The 23,265-nt window shown below is 38.7% G+C and overlaps 2 protein-coding genes across 3 annotated transcripts in view; both read right to left on the bottom strand.

The window, feature by feature from the left end:
* The window catches only part of LOC126465767 (UNC93-like protein), a 364,481-nt gene that overhangs the window by 105,679 nt on the left and 235,537 nt on the right, over positions 1-23,265 (bottom strand). The window lies entirely within an intron of this gene.
* LOC126459944 (odorant receptor coreceptor-like) overlaps positions 1-23,265 on the bottom strand; it is an 80,938-nt gene that overhangs the window by 1,195 nt on the left and 56,478 nt on the right. Inside the window, exons 6-8 of the mRNA XM_050095894.1 lie at positions 10,955-11,054; positions 5,685-5,789; positions 3,380-3,535 (exon numbers count right to left, since the gene is read on the bottom strand). Of these exons, the coding sequence (XP_049951851.1) occupies positions 3,380-3,535; positions 5,685-5,789; positions 10,955-11,054 (361 nt within the window). The remainder of the gene's footprint in view (positions 1-3,379; positions 3,536-5,684; positions 5,790-10,954; positions 11,055-23,265) is intronic.

Genomic DNA, 23,265 nt, shown 5'->3' with positions numbered 1-23,265 from the left:
TAAATATAGGAGTGATACAGAAAAACACAGTGGTAGATAGAAATCTGAAGGGACATCCTGTGGAATTACAGGAAAGAGGACTTACCTGACGACTTGCAAAACAAAGGCCTACATTTAATTATGTTGTTCTGTCTTGCACACGTCAAAATAATATTTATACATTGTGAAGTATTTGTTTCTGACAATAAAAACATTAATTGAAGCTGTAAGTTCGAATCTCTCTTGGCTATTTTCAAATCCAAAGTCACAAGCACGGGATTTCTATGAAACAAAATGGAACCTTGGAATGACAATGTTTACCATATTCATCATCTACAAATTTTATCTAAAACATTTTACCATATCTAACCTCTATCCCCAGTTATTCCCCATTATGGTTTAAAATTGTCCATCCAGTATAATGCAGTTTCTTCAGTACTTGCAGTCAGCATCATACAATGAAGGTGCACAAAATTCACATTTAACTTTAGTAGTTTTTACATCAGCCAGTTCTACTAATAAATCCCTAATGTAGGAGAAAGATTTCGCCCCAATAAACTATTTACACGTTTCTTAAATTTTATACATTATAAACCCACCTTTAGATGGCTGCTAGTGTGATGCTGTAAATGAGCGTTCCTAATTAAGGGACACCTCTCAGGACCCAAGTGTATGACGTTTAGTATTTATTTCTAGCATTGATTGCATGAACTGAGTTGTCAGCTAGAAAATAAGGTAATCATTTAATTTCATTAAAGATTAAATATACTGGGAAGCTGCACTTATTACTCATAGTTTTTGGAGCACCTATCTGCAGGACATTATTGAATTCACGTAAAACATTAGTTGTATTATACACCTGTGACCATGGACTAGATGAATTAGCCCAAAATATGACCTTATATGACATCATGGATTGAAGGTAAACAAAGTATGCCAGCTTTTTCATTTTTATATTATCCATATCTGACAACAACCATATTGCAAATAAATGTTCCTTTAGATGTTCCAGAGATTTTGCTATGCTCCTCCCAACTAAATATATTATCAAACTACAATACCAAAAATTTGACACTATCAACCTATTCTACATGCTTATCATTATGTATTATGTATGTGCTTGGTAGAAAGAATTACCTATGAGTAATGTGTCTTTTCGATTTTTTATGAGAAAGAAATGTGTAGAAAATGTTCATGAAAATTTCATTAACAGCTGTTTCTAAGACTGTAATTAATTTTCTATTTCTCAGATTGTTTGTTTAATCTTCAATGAAACAGATTTTGAATCTGATAACCTTACTGAAAAGGTCATTAATACCCACATGATAAAATAAGGACGAAAACCTTGTAAGACACTACTTGTATTAATTTCTTAGTTAGATTATGGTTGACTAATAGCTTAATGTCGGGCTCTTTCGTAGTGACACCCCTTTTTCCTTGACTTGAAACATTATTCATAAATTTCAATGACACCATAATATTTCAGTATTACACTTTACTTAAAAACACTTTGTGATTTGTATAGTCAAATGCTTTTGACAGATGATGTGATATATCTGTAACTAGAAGTTTACTCCCTAACGAGACAAAGACATTCTTGTTCCAAGCACAAACAGGTGTCTCAGTATTGAGACCTCCTGGAAATGAAATTTGTAATTTTAAAAGTATATTATTTCTCTAAAATTTTATAGGATGCTTGCAAAAGTGAATTGAATGTGCGTTTGATGGGACTTGGTTATTTCCTTTCGCAAACAGGGTCTTAGCTTCAGTTATTTCAACCAACTGGTAATACACCACTATACTCAGAACAACATTCTTTCACTAACTTCCTTGATAGTTTACTGTAATTACAAGATTATTTTTTATTTTAAACATTTTACGGTGAACATTACTTCTTCTGTTTTAGTGAGCATCATATTAATATTGTAGAAGGATTTTACAATCGCTGGTTGGAGATATTCCAACACAGCATCTATTGAATCTAGTAACCCAATCTGCTCCATATCAGCTATGAAGGTTTTCTATGCTGCACACACTTGTTACCATTGCATCATTTACTCACAAAGATGTCTACTCCTCCTCCTATTAGTCTCCTCCTCCACTGTGTCTCACAACGTCTTTATTTTTTACTTGATCTGAAATTTTTTTTTACAGTTAAATTTATATTACTTTCTTCAGTGTTTACTTTCTTCAGTATTTTTGAAGTGTGATTCGTAAAGAGCTATAGCATCAACTTCAAAGCTGTTTCTGACTGACAGACATAATTACCTCTTGCATTACAAGATCATTTTATTCCTTGAATAACGAATTTTTGTTTATCGTCTACCTCTCTGAATTTTGGTTTATAGACTTTATATCCTCATCAGTATTTAGATTTGACATAGAAATTGGCGTAGCATGGTTTAAGAGGCCACCTACTGAGTACAAATACTAATGTTTTAATAATTATTTTGATCATTTTGACTTACCTGTAAACATGTTATCAGTGGCTGTTTTGGTTTAATTAGCAGCCCTTTGAAAGTATGCAGTAGGAATGAAATTGAGTAGTACTGTTTCTGACTGCATACTTTAACAAGAAAACACAAGAAATTCTACATTGAAATAATCGGTACTCACTATTTCTTTGCTTTTTATTGTTCAATAGGCCAGTGTAGCTTTATGGATGGATTAAAATTTACTGCCACTGCTGTGTATACACGGACTGCTATAAAAAAATTCTATTAAATTCTGTTTCTCACACTTATTTCCTGACACTGCTATATGGAAAACATATTAACGTCTGTGTTTTTAAATGTTTGGTAGTATCTGGTGAACATGGCCTCTCCATCTTTCTCCAGTTCAGCTCTACAGACGCGAGGCGCTATCCCAAATTCTGTAGCATACCAGTGGTCATACCATTTTCAGAGTAGCAGGTAGTATCAATAGCGTTTAGTGATTGTAATTCTTCGATGCAAATAAATATTCTCTAGTTTCATCCTTAGCCGTGGAATATTCTGATGTAGTAACAATATCTGATATTTTATGCTGAGTGCTATACAAGTCGAAAAAGCAATTTCGAGTGTTTCCGAAAGTTTTGAAATAAAAGCTGTTACCATAGATTCAGTATGCTAGAATTATGATATTTCGTCACCTCCTCAAACGAAATCTTTCTTTTAAACCTAAACTCTCTTAGAGCTGGAGGATTTACTCAGTTGGACCAGAAGCATGCAACCAGTCGTAATTTAAGATTGCTTCAAGCAACCTTTCCATTTCTAAAGTGAAAGGTAATGTAAGTCTGGAGTAATGTCTAATAAGTGTCCTAAGTAGGTGAAAACGACCTTAAGTCTACGGAGAAAAGTGGCTGACATGCGTTATACAATTGTCTTTATTTCTTCCAGAAGAAAGACACATCCTTACCAACCTGCAGGAACATCTCTCTGGAGAGTATGCAGGTTTTGCCAACTGTGATCTCTAGAGGTCGATTTACCATCGCCATGAAGATAAGCAGGCTGTGTCTAAAACGGGCGTCACTCTCGTTCCATCCGCATCTGAATGCAGAAATCATCAGTTCCTCGCTCTGAAACAGAATGGAGGTACTGCTGGAGAATCCGGAAAAGCTCATGTATGTGTGACTGTTCTCTTCGTCACGTGACAGTAATATTCCAGCTCTTTCTAAGAATGGGTATACGGTTCGCACGAGAACTCTGGAACAGGGACATCAGGATCTACAAGTACTTTAGACATGTCCTGACAATCAAACAAAAATTATTTATCTGACAATTTTCTGTAGATGATTATTAGAACTTTGTACTATCCGTCGTCATAGGGATGCTGTTCCGCGACAAAATGACAAGTTTACCGTGTACCAGCATGACAGTGCCACTATTTAGGTCACCTGTTTTGCCATCGCCGGTTTGAGGAATATATGGATGAACTTTGATAATGGAAGGGCATTTACCCACTTCCATGGGCTTTGGGTAAAGAGTTTAATGTGTTATCGACCACGAGTGCATTATAGAGCATTGAATAAAGAGCACCAGCCATTAATAACGGGGGGAACGGGCAACAGCAGAATAAGGATACGGGATAGAACTTCACACACAGAACACGATTCATTGGAATTCTCCAAGGCGTGATAAATCCTGGAAAAACAAAGCTGCTAGGCGAGTTATCTAAATAATAATGATGTTGACGACGAATGGTGCTCTCTTTGGTCCTGTGGCAATGCTACTGTTCTCTGATAATATACATGTAATCGGGGTACATCTTGAAAAGATGAAAAATTGATTAACTGAACTGACAGGTGAATATATAAAGAAGAAAGGGATCGTGTCGATTTCTGTAAGAACTCTGTGGCTAAACGTGTAAGAGCTGAGCCTTTTGCGTGTGTTTTACAGCACACTGAGATGACTGCAGGATATTTGAATAAGCACGCGAGTATAAAAGGTAAGAGATCACTCATCTACTTAGCACGAATTAAAGAGTCGAAAGAAAGCTAAAGTAATGTGTCTGTCTAAGCACATCTGAATGATATAATCAACGTGTTGATTGCAGAATCATGTAAACAGGTAGCCTATTACTCTAGAGAAAGTATGGGGAATTGATTTATTATGTTAAAATTAACCTTAAGTTCAAATCTAATGACATAAGTCACTTTCCTTAAGCCAACGGTTGTAAGTATGTGCTTATGATTTGCTGCAACCCAAAAGCCCATTTATTTCGGTATACAGTTATCAGTCGGAAGTGTTTTAGTTGCGGAGAAAATGTGTGATTATCATGCTACTTGTCACACAACACAAAGTAAATGATTACTAGTAGATGTTCGCAGAAATATTACTTGTATTTTTAATATCATCACGATGAAGTGGAGTCATTGAAGCCATTAAATCTGATTAGTGAGCAGCAAGAGACAACGTATATTTTAATATATCATGCAGTTGGCTTGTCCTCCACATACTGTTTCACAGACAGCTTCCCAGTAAATGGGATCATTGCCTCATGAACTGCTAACTCTTTCTATGCTGGTAACTCAGGACTTGTGTTACGCAGGACGGTATACACATACAATTCGAACTTTATAAGACTTGTCGTTATTGTGAGCTTGTATATCCATGTTGTTAACAAGGTGCTCGGTTGAAACTACCTGCCTCTGTACATTGTGTCAAAATATAACTGCATTTTCCACGCCGTGTCCCAATACATTCAAACTCTACGAAATTTTAGAGTTCCCAAAATTACATCAAATGCAAACAATGTCTTCAGTTCTGATGGTGTAGTTTGTTTAAAATTGCTAATATTCCCAATTTGCAATCCGCGTATATTTGTCATATCAGACATCCCAATACAGAAGTTTGGCGATAACGCCACTTGATGTCTTCCTGACAAAATATTCTTTATATCGCTGATTTCATTGTTTGTAATTATATCACTTTCTTGAATATCGCTATCGTTCTTGTCATTGAACATGATACAAAAACGTTAACTATTAGTGCCAAAGGCGTATGACAGCGAAAGTTTTGTAACGTAATAAACCGTATCTCTACAACCCCCGCCCAGGCGTAAAGCGTTATAAAAGAACGCTTTCATACGCTGTATTGCATTGCCATTCCATGGTGTTGCTATCACTTTAGCGGTGGTTACATCCATCAAATTACTCTTTAATATAGATATCAGAATAGTCAGTGATGAAACAGGAAACAATCAGTATGGTTAAACGCAGCACTTACCTGGTCGGTTACCATCTGCCCGAAGACGCAGAACATGCCAGTCTGGTACAGTAGGAAGGGTATCGTGGCGGCCAGAGTCAGGGGTCGTGTCACTCCCCCACCGGCCTGCAACAGCTGTCCATTACGCAACGTTTCACTTTATCTCTTTCAAAAAATAAATAAAATTATTCTTTTTGCGATGTAAAATACATTTATATCTTCGTAACTGTCTAATAGTTTAGAAGCAGAGGTGGAAGAGTCGGTCAGTTCAATTTTCCGCTTCAGTTTTGAAATTGTGTAATTTCCCATGAACATTCTGCCTGACAAGTGTACTGCGACCGTAAAGGCAAAAGCAGCGAAATGTATATCGCTGTGTGACGTTATTTTACGGCTGAGCAGCGAACACGGTGGCGTAATTGTCAGAAAGAGGGCTTGCTTGCACGTAACGTTGCACAGCGTTTCTTGAAACAAGCTGTAATATTACTGTACTTGCGATATACTTGCAGGCAGTCGGCACCCATGCATTACTAACCACTAATCCACCTAATCAAATAGTATGCGCAATCTTAAAGTACATGATAGCGTGCTAACACAGCCCTACAGAACGGGGCATGAGGGTTTATTATAATTTTATCATGTTTTCATGCTATGTGACGATGCCAGCCATCACTATAAATTTTATTTGTCTCTTTTAGTAACTTGAAGGAGACACTCAGTCTGATCGTTATCGTATAGATCGCAGCAGGTCATTGTATAAAACAAAAATGTGCGATCATAGACTATTTGTGTTTTCACATATTGTCAAACATCGGATCGCTGTTATCCTCAAAGTAATAATGTCAGACCTCGTCTTCCACAGTGTGTGTAAATATCAGTACGTTCTCTCAACATGTAGTAACACTTAGTTGTTTGAGAAAATGGTCAGTATTGCTAAACAAAAGACTCTGAAATAATTCCTGTATGCTGAAAGTGAAGGAAGTGGTAACACGTGTTTGAGAAAGCGGTCAGTATTGCTATACAACGGACTCTGAGAGACTTCCTGATCTGCTGCAGGTGAAAACGGTTCGTGTTCATGCAAGGATTACGAATACTCTTGTTAGTTGATTTGTCACATCAGTTCCAACTTTTCAGACGTTTCTGGTATGAGCTGAGGAAGTATGAAGCTTTCCATTGTTAAACGCAGCGCAATTAGTGGTAAAGGTAAACTGTTTGCTCAAAAGTTTGCAAAATTTGGGTAGCGCGATTGTTAACCGATTCGACTTGAACAGGTAGGAAACGGCAGCCACCAACCTTCCGCAGTGCTTTCAAAAGCGTGTGGAAATTTAGCAAAGATTGTGATCCAAACGAGGCGTACACCTCTCGTTCGACATAAGTCACAAAAGAAGTTGACGGAGTCGTATTTCGACGAAGGAGAAAGAATAAAAAATTGTTCAGTCCACTGAGAAACAAATGTCGATTGTCTTTTGGGATCAGGGTGACATAATAATAACGGTTTTTTTGGGGAATGAGGAATGATTTCAGTGAGGTACAACAAGAATATGTGCAGTATATGAAGAAAGTTGATGCACATCTTGTATGAAAATGTAAGGTCATGCACTTGATCGCAAACCACCGCACAGTTTGCTAAACTTGGGTGGGATACACATAAAGATGTGCTCACAGTGGACGTCATGCCACGTAACGGAACGCCAAAATATCACACAGTGCTTTTCAAATGACAGCATTCACATAGACGGAACGGAAAGAACGTCACCGCAAAGGATTCTGAGGTAGTAAGTTTTGACATTGACATTGGTGTGGGGATGGTGGCGTCGTCTCTTAACAGCGTAAGTTAACCTTTTGCCTCCAAGCTCACTCAAGTTATACTTCTTCATTTTGTACTTCTGAGGCTTCTCAATCTCTATTTTATTGCTTGTCAAGTCAACGTGAACCTTTGTGAAGCGTCCATGATGTGGCCTTGAATATTTTTCGTGTGTTTGTCCTTCCGCAAAAGAAGCCAAATACCTGAAAGCGAAAAGTCAATATGGCTACACAGTGTCAGGACAAAGGAAAATGCTACACTATGCACAAATAAGATCAGAAGTAGAGGAAAAAATGTTCATTCAAATACTTTTTAACAATGAAAAACTTTTCTCGAAGTGGAAAAGTAAACCTGTTTTCCACGTTATTTGTTACTTATAAGGGAAAAAAACCCAAAATGGCTGATGTAAATAGGCTCTATGTGTTATCTTCGAAATATTTTATGACGTGTTTGTACACATGTATTCACTTGAGAAAATAAAGGCCAATGTTTAAAATTTTTGAATAATTAATCCTATCCCGATAAATTATGAGACAGAATTAATGGGCAGTATTTGCCCTTAGGAAGCGAAAATTACAGCACTGCCAGTGCACATTGTAAGCTAGTGATGCTTCTATTAAATTCGGATTACGTGCAGATATATATCCTGAAACATGCCCTGGATAAAAAAGAAATGCCTTCTCTACCTAAAGTTTTGCCACAAGAAATGCTACCGTAACGCTATCTGACTACAGTTTCTTTAAAATAATGAAACAAGAGAAAGAGAGATATCGCTTAACTTGTACAACGTAACAACAGGGGCCATGAGTGAACATCTGAACGTAGTCTACGATCGTACTATCTTGCAATAAGATCATAGCGTTGGTTCACAACGTGCTAAGCAACTGAGCTTTCCGCCACGTACGAAAATATTTAGAGAAATTCAGGAATACGGAAAAACAAGTCGCTGAGCAATGAAATAAGTAGGAAGTGCAGGGAAGCTAAGACGAAATGTCTGTATGAAAAATGTGAAGAAATCTAAAAAGAAATGATATTCTGAAGGACTGGCTCAGCATACAGGAAAGTCAAAACAAGCATCGGTTAAATTAAAAGCAAGGGTGGTAACATTAAGAGTGTAACCAAAATTCCCTTGTTAACTGCAGAGGCGAGAGAGGGTAGGTGGAAAGAGTACACCGAAGACCTCTATGATGGAGAAGATTTATCTGATGTAATAAAGAAGAAACAGGAGTCGATTTAGAAGGTATTATAATCAGAATATAAGAGAGCTTTGGAGAACTTAAGATTAAAGAAAGTAGAAGTGATCGATAACATTCCATCAGAATTTCTAAAATCATTAGGGGAAGTAACACAACGACAATTCACGTTGGTGTTTAGAATGTATGAGTCTGGCAATATACCATCTGACTTTCGGAAAAATATCATCCGCGCAAACTGGAAGACTGCAAGAGTTGACAGGTGCGGGAATTATCGCACAGTAAGCTTAACAGTTCAAGCATGCAATGAGCATGCTTCGCTCAATCATTTAATCCAATCTTTTGTATTTAGAAATTTGCAATTTACAGACAAAAGCAATCAAGTCCTACCTAAAGAGATGAGCTGACACCCTCTCTACATCGCCGCTTGATAACGTACCTTCTGGTGTGAAAAAACGTAGGAAGAAGTAGCCGAGGCGTAATGCTGACTGCAGTTTCGAGAAACATGAGTACTGATCGTACTAGTCGCCCGGTGAGACTGGTATCCTTGCTAAGACTGAAAATCTATAACATTATTTGAGATAGCTTAATGCACACTGCAAATTACATATTCTATCGCAAAGATATTGGAATCATTAAACAGTGACAAGGGATCATGAATAAACCATTCGAGAGAGAACAAGAGGGAACAATTTCATCTGAAACTTAATTGTGGGCTGAATTAGGCACACAATCGCCCGCCCACACATGAAACTCGTGGTATAATAAAGCATCACAAAGGGAAGATGCAAACAAAAGAATTTTATGTGCGTTAGAAAGTGTTGCAAACGCTTCAGTAGACTAGGTTGGGATGAATTCAATGGCCATAGTATTTGGATGGACTCATGTACACCCGATTCTGAACGGTGTCTCAAAAGCTGACCATCAAACCCAATAACGAATGTTATGTTTGAAGACAAGATAAATGCACGCAAGTAAAGTATATGCACGCCCTGAATAACGAATCGAACGTACAACATTCAATGTATAAGAATTACGAACGCAATGTTAGAATCTGAAAAATAACCACCACTAAAAATAAAGTCATAGGCCGCTACGGAAAAAAATAATTTGATCAAAAAAATGTTAGTGAAGGCATTGCAATCTCCAGTTTGCGATATCAACTGGAATGAAATTATTGGTGTAGTAATACATTATTAAATTTGAGACGTGTGTGGAATTGTAAATGGACCCTTAAAGAACAAGACGAGAACGGGCATAGTATTAAAGTTCCTTATAAAACAGTATTGTAGGTTACAACAAAGATTGGAGTATGTAAAACGGATTATTGTGTTATGTGCAGTAGGTATGCAGCGATTAAATATTGATAAGAAAGATGTCAAACGATTCCAATGATTCACGGAATGAGGTCCCAATGGAGAAAGTTCCTTGCGTTGGAGGGAGATCGTAAATCAGCTACGGGTTATATTAATTAAGCAGTTGTTTACTTACAAAATTTGTAGATACGTCTGCGGAAAACTAACAGAAAAAAATGTTACACGAATGTACAGTGCCTTTATTGCCTGAACCGTTCATATGGACTTTCCCACCAGTCACCTCTGAGGCAAAGCTGCAGGCAAGTGTTGTGGCATTTCCGGTTGCGACCTACTATTTCCTCGCTTTGACTCTACCTTAGACTGCCTTCTTGCGGCCTGTGCCTCGCAATGGAAAGATTGTGTAATCGGCGGCATATAGTTCTTTTTTCTTTTTTGATACTTCCCTCTGTACCATTGCGGCCAGCTGCGTTCTGTTCGTTCGATGTCCCTTATGCGCTGTGCGCTTCGAGGATCATACTAACTTCACTGCAAGTAATCCATGCCGTGCGCGCTATAAACATGGAACCACCCTAATGTTAATCTAAAAGAGGTGACGCATAAAACAAGTGACATTAAAACTGAAAGACAGACGAGAATGTTGACCCATTGAGGAGATAGCTACATGTATTAGGAGGCTCCATGTATATGCTCTTTTCCCCATACTGCATAATTAAGCGCAGCAATTACACTACGAGCCAGAAAAATCGCGAATGTACAACATAGTGCTATTAATGCAGTTCTGTTTTCCCCTTCAACTAGCTGCGCTTCCAGGCTATGAGCTTTATTATTATGTACCGCAGTTTCCAGTGGCTATGAATTGCTTCTGACGTGTACTCCGTGTCTTAGAAGCAGTATCACGTCGCTTCCATTACTCATGGATAAAATTTTTACTCTGGTTTCTTTTATAATAATTTATTTCTAAAAATCAACATGCTTACTTACCACACCGACAACGAGGAGGTTAAAACATAAGCCGCTCATGTTAACGAAGAGGAGAATTATAATCGATTTGCTCATTGCTGCCTCCAAGAGGTTGACAGTTCTGTAACAGAGGTAAATTATTCTGCCCATTACAAACTTAAGAACACCGATGTACTACTGTAGCTCTGTCTTATGCAACTCTTAATGTGAAAGGGGAATACAGATGTTTTGATACAAACATAATCATTATATCTTCTCAGTTGGCAACCAAAACAGAGTAATACTTACGTTAGTATTTAATGTAAAACAAACTACGGAGGTGATATAGGTATTTATTGTACATCATCATCTGGAGGGAAAGTAGCATGGGCGTGTCTCAGTAAACGTTAGGAACTGCTACTATATGTAAAAGACATGCTGTGGGCACATCGGATTTTGACTCCTCGGGACACTGTCAAACATTTATTGATGTCCATTCTGGACGATTTCAGTTTGAAAGACGGAATAGATCTAGTTGTGTAGGAGGGAGGCTCAATTTTTTCTTTTTTTTTTTAAAAAGAAAATATCACGAAGAAACGTAACTCATGTATCAGGTAGATCGCTTGTAAAACTCTCATTTGGATGTTTCTTGAGTATGCATTTTGTATCTAGGAACATTTTGCAATTCTTCATGTGTTTGTCTAGTCAGCGGGTGTTTGTCGCAGAAATGTTCATACCGCTGCGTGTCAGCTGAAGACTTAGTCTTAAAACTCTCAGAGTGTATGTTTCAATACTATTCAAGAAACGTATTACATTTTTCACATGCATCTCGCCTAATGGTATTAGCAGCAAAATCACAAATATTAAGGCTTATGCAGGAATTTTTCCCACGGACCACCCGAAAGCCTAATAGCGAAGATGTAAAATGTTGCAGCAATGCTACGTGTCGTATGCTACACAGATGTGCGGCCAATTCGTTGATTCCAGTCCGCAGACCGTGGTCGTGCGGTAGCGTTCTCGCTTCCCGCACCCGGGTTCCCGTGTTCGATTCCCGGCGGTGTCAGGGATTTTCTCTGCCTCGTGATGACTGGGTGTTGTGTGATGTCCTTAGGTTAGTTAGGTTTAAGTAGTTATAAGTTCTAGGGGACTGATGACTATAGATGTTAAGTCCGATAGTGCTCAGAGCCATTTTTTTTTATTCCATTTTTACGGGCAAGATCTCGACGACCGGCCTTGTCATCGTCTTCAGACGCTGCAAACTTTTTTAAGCTTATGTGCTGCCCGCACTCCATCGAGACAGAAGTATTTACTTTCTTTACCAAGTGTTTTCGAAATCCCATCGCCCTCTGGCGACCTTCACTTCTTCTTTGCTGGTGAGATGTGCATTTGGTAGCACTTTGAAAGAGAATGTGAGGAGCCACAGGGAATGGTTGTAAGCGTCATCCGACCGTTTTGTTCTAGAAGATTCGTTTCACACCACCTGAGCCAATGCGTTTGGATCTCTTTGTCCGTACCAGCGGCGTGGATTTATAGTTCCGACTTTTTCCAATTGTTTGACGGTCCACGGAATTATCCTCTTGTGTAGAGTTGACCCTTTCTGTGTCTCTGTGTCCAACATGTCCGTGCGAGAATGTAACACCTTTTTTCGACCTATTTGGTATCTGCTACGATATTTCTATTTTTGTATCTGTCATGGAAATTCTTTGACGTGTGTACATATTTCAGTTATGTGAACTTTTTGAACGATGTTGTTTAAACTGTGCTTGTGGATTTAAATAACTACTGGAATAATTGTTATATGATGTACTGTAAATGACTTGGTCCATAGTTATGGAATGTAGTGTTGAATGTAAGATATGTGGGGCAGCCCCGCAGCTACGGAAGTAGCCTGGTGGAGTGGGAAAGGTGTTATAGCGCGCAAGTGGCAACTCGTCCTTTGTAACGCGTAAGGAGTCTGGGCTGAGAAGTGTTGCGTTAACATTTCGTTAGCAGTAGCGGATCATTGTGGCTCACATTCTTGGCGTTTTGAGGCCAGAGGAGCTCAAAAGCAGCGTTTATTGGCCTCGGATGCTACATGTGGTGATACTATTACCATGGCATGGTTTTTGGCCCTGTAAAAATATAATCCCAACGCCAAGAAGACCTGTAACAGTACTGCCATGACTGCATCGCCGCCATGTTAACAGCCACCAGTCTTACGCTAAATTGTTCATATTTGGCACTCTGTAAATGAACCAGGTATTTGTGAAATTTGGTTGATTTTAATAATAACCGTGATTATTCCAAATCACAAACCTGGACAATAATACTATTCTAGTGAATTTAATTCCGAGTGTCCTAATTAATTGTGGAAACACTTGTTCGGCAGTTGTAAAAATAGTTGTGGTTTCTTTCCAATGTGTGGAGTTATAGCGTTTAAAGTTCAGTTTTATTGTTTGAGAAATATTTCACATCCAGTGCATTTTTAAATCAATTTGCAGTTATTTTCTCAAATAATTTGGGAATTTAAGGAGATGGGACCTGGATAAACTGAAAGAACCAGAGGTTTTACAGAGTTTCAGGGAGAGCATACGGGAACAATTGACAGGAACGGGGGAAAGAAATACAGTAGAAGAAGAACGGGTAGCTTGGAGAGATGAAGTAGTGAACGCAGCAGAGGACCTAGTAGGTAAAAAGACGAGGGCTAGTAGAAATCCTTGGGTAACAGAGATACTGAATTTAATTGATGAAAGGAGAAAGTATAAAAATGCATTAAATGAAGCAGGCAAAAAGGAATACAAACGTCTCAAAAACGAGATCGACAGGAAGTGCAAAATGGCTAAGCAGGGATGGCTAGAGGACAAATGTAAGGATGTAGAGGCACACATCACTAAGGCTAAGATAGATACGACCTACAGGAAAATTAAAGAGACTTTTGGAGAAAAGAGGACGACTTGCATGAATATCAAGAGCACAGATGGAAACCCAGTACTAAGAAAAGAAGGGAAAGCAGAAAGGTGGAGGGAGTATATAGAGAGCCTATACAACGGCAATGTACTTGAGGACAATACTATGGAAATGGAAGAGGATGTAGATGAAGATGAAATAGGAGATACGATACTGCGTGAAGAGTTTGACAGAGCACTGAAAGATCTGAGTCGAAACAAGGCCCCGGGAGTAGACAACATTCCATTAGAACTACTGACGGCCTTGGGAAAGCCAGTCCTGACAAAACTCTGCCATCTTGTGAGCAAGATGTATGAGACAGGCGAAATACCCTCAGACTTCAAGAAGAATATAATAATTCCGAGCCCAAAGAAAGCAGGTGCTGACAGATGTGAGAATTACCGAACAATCAGTTTAATAAGTCACGGATGCAAAATACTAACGCGTATTCTCTACCGACGAATGGAACAACTGGTAGAAGCTGACCTCGGGGAAGATCAGTTTGGATTCCATAGAAATATTGGAACACGTGAGGAAATACTGACCCTACGACTTATCTTAGAAGCTAGATTAAGGAAAGGCAAACCTACGTTTCTAGCATTTGTAGACTTAGAGAAAGCCTTTCTGAAGAAGAGAAATTTGTTAACAGCGAGCTTAGATTTGGATATCAGGAAGTCGTTTCTGAAAGTATTTGTATGGGGTGTAGCCATGTATGGAAGTGAAACGTGGACGGTAAATATTTTAGACAAGAAGAGAATAGAAGCTTTCGAAATGTGGTGCTACAGAAGAATGCTGAAGATTAGATGGGTAGATCACATAACTAATAAGCAGGTATTGAGTAGAATTGGGGAGAAGAGGAATTTGTGGCACCACTTGACTAGAAGAAGGGATCGGTTAGTAGGGCATATTCTGAGGCATCAAGGGATCACCAATTTAGTATTGGAGGGCAGCGTGGAGGGTAAAAATCGTAGAGGGAGACCAAGAGATGAATACACTAAGCAGATTCAGAAGGATGTAGGTTACAGAAGGTACTGGGAGATGAAGAAGCTTGCACAGGGTAGGGTACCATGGAGAGCTGCATCAAACCAGTCTGTGGGCTGAAGACCACAACAACAACAACGAAATTTATAAACAAGAAGATGACCTTTCAATGGGCAGTAGTTTGGCAGGAATACTTGTACATATTTACATTAACCACATTGAAAATAATATTTCATGTTAGATTGTTCACCTGAAAATAAAATAATCTACTATGAAAGGTGTGTAGATGATACCATTATCCTGGACAATGGTACAATTGAGGAGATTGAGAAACTTGCTAAACGTCTCAGCAGCATGCACAACAACATCGACTTCACTGTAGAACGTCAGGTAGATAAATGAATCATTTTCCTTGATCTTACAATGTCTGATGTAAATAATAAACAGGCCTTTCACATTTACAGGAAACCCACCAACAGAGATGCTGTCATTAACAACTCCTCATGTCATTCAGTACAACACAAAATGGCATTCTTTACATGTACACGTAATCATATACATAAAAGCACACTCAGCCCCCATGATGAACAAAAAGAAATGAACATTAACGAAGAAATTGCATTAGAAATGGATACAACTGAGATGTAATTGATAAACTTCGCAACAAAATCAAAAAGAAACATTGCACTCATCCTAAATCAGATTCAGAAGAAGGAAAAAGCACATTTGCTGGCATACCCTTTATAGATAAAATTTCATATCAAATTGTCAATCTCTTTAAGAATACTGGGATTCAAATTTCTTTCAGCACTAACAACAGCCTACAGTAGCACATCATCCACAACAGAAAGACAATAACCAATGCCAATACGAACAAGGTATTTATAAACTTTTATGTGACAATTGATCACAGTTCCACATAGGCCAAACTTGAAGTAGTTTCACTACAAGTTACCATGAGCACATGGATGACTCCCATCTAAATAACTTTCACAAATCCACCTTTGCAATACATCTAAAAAACCATGATCACTCAGCCACAGCCATTACAGACAACCTACAGATTCTACATATTGTTAACAAAGTAAAGAAAATGATTCTGCTTGAACAACTAGAAATTTACATCCACGGCTATAACTCACATCACGTTATTCTCAATGATCAAGTGGAGCTTGCAAACAAATCTTATCTCTACATATTTCATGAAATATTCAAAAACAAATATCTAATAAAAAAGTAATATGCTATGAAAATCCGATGTAGCTATCACACAACAGCTTTTCATCGTAATTTATAAAAGTCGCATTGTTAACACAGGTTTTAACTGTCATTTTCTTAATTTGTAACAACTTTAAAAATTTCATGTGCATAACATCATTGTACTCCTTAGATCTAAGTCCTCTGATAACAGTGAGGCTCAAAACAGTTTTAACTGTCATTTCCATAATTTGTAATAACTCTCCGTAATGTCATGTGTATAACATCATTGTACTTCCTAGAATTCTCTGACAAAAAATGGATCAAAAATTTCATAATTTGGATTAAAAATTTTGCAATTTATAATAGCTCTTTAAGTTTCTATGGGTGCAACGTCATTGTACTTCCTATATCTTAGTTCTTTGACCGTAATCTATATGTTTCTGTATGAGCAACATCTTTATACTTCCTATTTCTAAGATCTTTGACGATGACCATTTTTGAACGTAAACACAGTGTATATCACGAGTTCACGACACAGTAGTGAAATATGGAGCTAAATTTTAAAAGTTGAAACATGGACATGAAAATTGTAACAAATGTTCAACTGAGGGTAAAAAGCGTCACAGCAACATAATTATAATGAGAGTACTTTTCTTTTTGTACATTTAGATACATTTTCGACAAATGCTGCGTCGCCAACTAGAATTGCTCCACTTGTATCCGTTTAGTCACCAGCAAATAATTTTCTTTGTATTCAAACAGTGATCTCCAGTAATATACACATATACACATGTACATGAATGTATGAACACTTGACGACGGTATCAAGCCCGAAATCGGTCTATGGCGAATGAATAATAATTGTAACTGGTAGCGGAAATTTTTCTACAGGTCATGTATATACCCAATGATTTGGACAATAAACTTATATGATATATACATTTCAGCTATGCACACTTTGGTCCTCATACGTGTTTCAGCAAGCTGTGTGACACATATTACAGGGCTATTACAAATGATTGAAGCGATTTCATAAATTCACTGTAGCTCCATGCATTGACACATGGTCACGACACACCACAGATACGTAGAAAAACTCAAAAAGTTTTGTTCGGCTGGAGCCGCACTTCAGGTTTCTGCCGCCAGAACGCTCGAGAGCGCAGTGAGACAAAATGGCGACAGGAGCCGAGAAAGCGTATGTCGTGCTTGAAATGCACTCACATCAGTTAGTCATAACAGTGCAACAACACTTCAGGACGAAGTTCAACAAAGATCCACCAACTGCTAACTCCATTCGGCGATGGTATGCACAGTTTAAAGCTTCTGGATGCCTCTGTAAGGGGAAATCAACGGGTCGGCCTGCAGTGAGCGAAGAAACGGTTGAACGCGTGCGGGAAAGTTTCACGCGTAGCCCGCGGAAGTCGACGAATAAAGCAAGCAGGGAGCTAAACGTACTACAGCCGACGGTTTGGAAAATATTACGGAAAAGGCTAAAGCAGAAGCCTTACCGTTTACAATTGCTACAAGCCCTGACACCCGATGACAGTCGAACGCTTTGAATTTTCGGCGCGGTTGCAACTGCTCATGGAAGAGGATGCGTTCAGTGCGAAACTTGTTTTCAGTGATGAAGCAACATTTTTTCCTTAATGGTGAAGTGAATAGACACAATGTGCGAATCTGGGCGGTAGAGAATCCCCACGCGTTCGTGCAGCAAATTCGCAATTCACCAAAAGTTAACGTGTTTTGTGCAATCTCACGGTTTAAAGTTTACGGCCCCTTTTTCTTCTGCGAAAAAAACGTTACAGGACATGTGTATCTGGACATGCTGGAAAATTGGCTCATGCCACAACTGGAGATCGACAGCGCTGACTTCATCTTTCAACAAGATGGTGCTCCACCGCACTTCCATCATGATGTTCGGCATTTCTTAAACAGGAGATTGGAAAACCGATGGATCGGTCGTGGTGGAGATCATGATCAGCAATTCATGTCATGGCCTCCACGCTCTCCCGACTTAACCCCATGCGATTTCTTTCTGTGAGGTTATGTGAAAGATTCAGTGTTTAAACCTCCTCTACCAAGAAACGTGCCAGAACTGCGAGCTCGCATCAACGATGCTTTCGAACTCATTGATGGGGACATGCTGCGCCGAGTGTGGGAGGAACTTGATTATCGGCTTGATGTCTGCCGAATCACTAAAGGGGCACATATCGAACATTTGTGAATGCCTAAAAAAACTTTTTGAGTTTTTGTATGTGTGTGCAAAGCATTGTGAAAATATCTCAAATAATAAAGTTATTGTAGAGCTGTGAAATCGCTCCAATCATTTGTAATAACCCTGTACTTTAACAATATGTAGAGAAGAGTCTGCCATGTACTTGTTGTAAGCACCTGATGTCAAAGGTGAAGCCTCCTACCATTTCAGATGACTGAGTTCGTTCCTATAATTTCAGTAAAATTGGGAGAGTTAGTAGCTCCCTACTGTCGCATTCCAAAGAAGAATCGAAACTTTTCTTTAGTATCTGTGGCAGTGGAGCTGAACTCTAAATTTATTTCTCTTACTTCTCTGCAGAGAACTTCCATGAAGTCAGTGTCACTAGCATTTGTGAAGCATTTCTTAAGTTAAGATGGTCATATGGATAATGTTGTATCACATAATGGACCTGAGTTTAATTTGCGCCATTGGACGCGAACTTCAAGACTCTGAAAGATAAAAACTGTTTTTATTTCTCGCTATCAAATTGCTTTGAGTCCCTTGGAGCACGTAGTGAGTGAATTGAGAAAGGTTTGCTAGTTACACTGTCATCGAGAATACTAGACTAGGGACAAATATCTGAATAGTTTTCAAGAGCCTGAACGAGCTACCCAAGAAATCTAACTCAATGTCACTCCCTCTTGCACTGGAAAAATAAACAGCCACCAGACAGAGTGAAGGAGTTAGTTCCTTTACCATCACAACCACGGTTATTTTATTATGAGGTGGCTGATTTAGCATTCACAAGAATCAAGAAGGTAGCCGGAAAATGTACGAGATCGCGAAGATCTCAAATGAATATAAAGGAGTTACATGTGGGATAAGAGTTATTAGTGAAACCATCTGTCAAACAAGGGAGTGTCGCTCAACAATAAATTTTTCTTGGTGTATTATAAATCTTCCCGTATTTAACGAATTGTGCTTGTGCTGAATGTAAAATTGTACTAGTCATTTGGTCAGTGATAATAAGTGTGTATATTCATGTAAGACTCGACTTCCACGAGAAGAGTAGTAATTTTAGGGCAAATACGAATTATGGTGCACATATTCGTGTAGAAACGAATTTCTTAGAGAAACTGATTAAATGTTAGTGTAAGTACACGTCGTAAACTTGAGTTTTCATGGTGACAGTTTTGCACAGTAAACGTTGACCAAAGGGTATACATTGAATTGGGAACTGGAGGTAAATTAGAAGCATGAATGAGGTGGAAACAGAATTTACAATTCGACCACAGAGGTGCTGCTAAATGTGTGTGAGGAATGATGCATACAGTGGTAAGTACCATCCGGTTATGTGAAGGGATCAAGCTATCGACGACTCTTGAGACCATCAAAAGAGCGTCATGAGGAAACCAGACTTTCGTCAAGTTGGTCGCAGCCGGCGAAGGAGCTGCGTGGTTGGTGGCTTCGCAACACTCCGGTGACGCCAAACAACGCTTGTCGCCAGTGCGTAATCCTGCCTGCAGAAGTATTCCAACCCAGTTACGACATCGAGGATGTCATATGGCGCAGCATACTAAACGCAGCTAACAGAAATCAGGATGGAGAACCAGTATTTAAAGACGCTCAAACCAGTACAGCATCGTCGGTCGAACAGCTGTACAGTGACGTGACGTGGAGCCTTTGCTACTCTGCTTCTCATTCAGCTGAGACACAAACTGCTGCTTACCGCCTAAGCCTCTGGGTACCAGGGGAATCTCCGCACTGGGCTGCTATCCCGGGAATACGACGACGAAGTTCTGGGTATCTCTGCCCTCACCAGGGTGCCAACAGAAGACATTTACACTCTGAGCCCGGGAGCGTGACGCAGCCCGACGTCGCTCTTGTCGCCGCCGCTAGCCACACTCCCCACGGCCAGTATTCACAGGAACCTGGCGACGGAGCAGCAGCAGCGAGACACGGCAGTCAGTAGTCGGAGGCCGCCACCACTGGGACGTCACCGTGACATGCTCTGCGCACCCCACCAATGTTTGTAGTCGAACCTCAACAAAGAAGCCGCAGTAATCATCAGTGGTCCCTTTTCAACTGCCCAAACTTCTTCCCTCAGAACAGAGTCGTATCCCACACTAAGCTATCAGAGGCATACTGTTAAAGTTAAGTTTCTTTGCGTGTCTTCCTGTAAGTATTAATATAGGGTATATTTTGTTGCTATATTTTTTGATATGTTAAATTTTCTATTCATACATAGTTTTCTTACCCATTAAGTTTAGTATCTTTATAACATGACAGTGTCATACTGTTACTATCAAGTGTTTGAGATCAGTCGAAACAGATCCATTTGAATAGCAGGGGAAATGGAGGTGGAGAGGAGGCATGGAGGTTTAGTTTAATTTTTTTTTATAAACGATACGATTTCCTCTCCTAACACTACTGACTACTGAGATGAGTAGTGTTGTCAAAATCGTTCTATATTGTTTCAGAAAAGCAAATACCGAACAATATTGTTTCTATTGTCTCTGTAAATTTGACTACTTCGTATCTACATTTCCTAGAAACTGGTACAATAAAAAATTGATCATTACGTAATTACAATGCCACGAATCAAATATTACTAACAAATGAGAATGAATATACAGGTTCCATGGTATTATTTCCTTTTGTGTTTACACTAGCTTTACTTGTTAGAATGGCAAAATCGTTGTAGACCTTCATTTAGTGAATATTTTGGGTACCTGTTGTGTATTACTGTGCCTCTGCAGTTTCACTACAATTGTGTTTGAAGTGGCATGTATGGAATGCTACGCAGTGATGAATATTTGTTATTTTCTGTCATAGACTAATGGTTAATAAGGAACCAGATCAGTGATGAAGTGTAAGTACTTTTAAGTAAGAATGGCCTATCGACACGAGATATGTTAACAATGAAATTTTGAGTCTGAAGGGTTCTAAAAAAGGGTCTTAAGTGCAAATGTATACATATATAATAAGATTATGATACACGTGCATTCAAGTCGTTACCTTAAAAAGGCTATCACTAATTGAACTGCCCTGAATTAGTAAGGTGCAGCATGTCCACATCTGTATAATTATTATGTTTAACATATTATGAAATGGTTATGGACTGATGCTCAGTATTCCACTGTTTTCTCCGTTATTGAACGATACCTTTTTACTCTCAAGGTTCTCCACAGTACGGAGTTTGTTAGGATCGTGATTTGGGACCAAAGAGAGTGCTACGCTGCCCATTTACATCTTTATATTTGCCTAATGTTGGGGAGTTTCTCCAAAGTGATGATGAAAATGCCTATGGAGTATGCTGAATATGCTTTTGTGGCTATGAATGCTTTTCGCATTCTACTTTCAGTACAGATACGACCTTTGTTCCTTAGGGATTATATGAATTGTTACTGCTGTGAGAACCACAAAATTACTAGTGTGTTTTGTAATACAAATGGCTGATCTATGATTCTGAATCATGATGTCCTGTAACGTGAATAATTATTATGATTTGTGCACACAGATCTGTTAGTAGGCACCGATGTCATAGTGACACATGTCATTTTCGTTTTGAGCTCGAACTATAGATCTGAAGTAGAGTTGTGTATCTGATGTAGCTGGTTGTGGTGTGTAGTAGAGTACTTTCCGATAGTTTAAATGGAGCAATCATTCTTTGTACATTGGACCGAAATTGATTCTCCTAACTCTTTACTTTGAACCTAAGCCTTTCAAATGCGGATGGAATGGGCATGGTGTCTCAACTTGTAGTTCTCACATTGAGAACTTATCATTATTTTACTTGAGTTCTAATAAACAATATTAATTAAATTAAGTTGTTTCGTTCTAGTTATTAGATTTGTTTTCATTTCATTGAGAACTTTCACTATGTGATGCTGTAAGCAAAACTTCATTCATTTCTGTAGTATTCCCTGATTTACCATTTGTAAAATTACCTGCTACCATAACAATTTTTCTTTGGTGCTATATCGGTTCCTGATAGGTTTCATTTGCTGAGTAATTCATTTATGTTTGACATATTTTATCAATAAATTGTGTAATTTCTTTTGCTCATATTTCACGTAATCATTTCGGAATGCTCAAGGGAAGAACTCACTTTCCTCAGATATGTGCATGCATACTATACATAGAGAGGAACATCAGAAAGAATGTTATAAAAACTGAAGCTTAATGTCCAGTCTAGTGTCGACTAATGGAGGATCAGAAGTACTGGCCAACTTACTAGGTCACTGCAGTTATATCCAACCAGGACTGCTGATGCTGCATCTATGTGAAACTCTTCAGCTGACAAGACTTCAAATGCATCTGGACAACACACAATTGATTGGCTAGCTGCAGTCCAGCCAGGTGACAGTGACAGGTATCACCTACTGCAGACGTAATTCTACCGATGGCTCGTTATTCTCCCATGGTGTCTCTGCCTTTTTCAAATTGGGCCATACGTGGGGCAGGAACTTTAGGTCACTAAGAGCGTGGCCGCAATGCGTTATGATGGAGTCACAACTGCTGTTACTTCATCTGTCACGGGGTTTTGGATTGTCGGTGGATGAGACATCTGGGTACTTCTGTCATCTCCCTGAATCGGTCCACCATCCACAAGATGCTCTCCTTTCTACCCACTTACGATAGACCTGTACCACTTCTTCCTGTAACTGTGTTTATGATTCAGTGAATCATCCGCAAATTGAAAGGTAAGTGCATCTTCCACAAAATGTAGCCATGACACAATTTCATTCCACTGCCAAGTGGTATGTGTGGGACAGTCTTTCGTAGGTTAATCCATTTTACCTCCACTTGTGTGACAGTGTGCTGTATATTTTGTTTTTATTTTTCAGTTGAACTTACAGGTCTTTATTGTACATAATTATCCTTATTTTATCATATTGTCACTGCAGTTACTTTGTTCAGTGTTTTTCTTTTTCTCAATATTTTCTGTTTCTAATTTCCTTTTTATTTATTGTGGTAATATTATGCACTCAGTGGATAAACTGGTATATAGAGAAACTAGCCTCTTTAATTTGATTTGTTATTTTGCTAA

Source organism: Schistocerca serialis, chromosome 1, assembly GCF_023864345.2.
Source record: "Schistocerca serialis cubense isolate TAMUIC-IGC-003099 chromosome 1, iqSchSeri2.2, whole genome shotgun sequence".
NCBI lineage: Eukaryota > Metazoa > Arthropoda > Insecta > Orthoptera > Acrididae > Schistocerca > Schistocerca serialis.
This window is presented reverse-complemented; position numbering and strand designations above follow the sequence as displayed.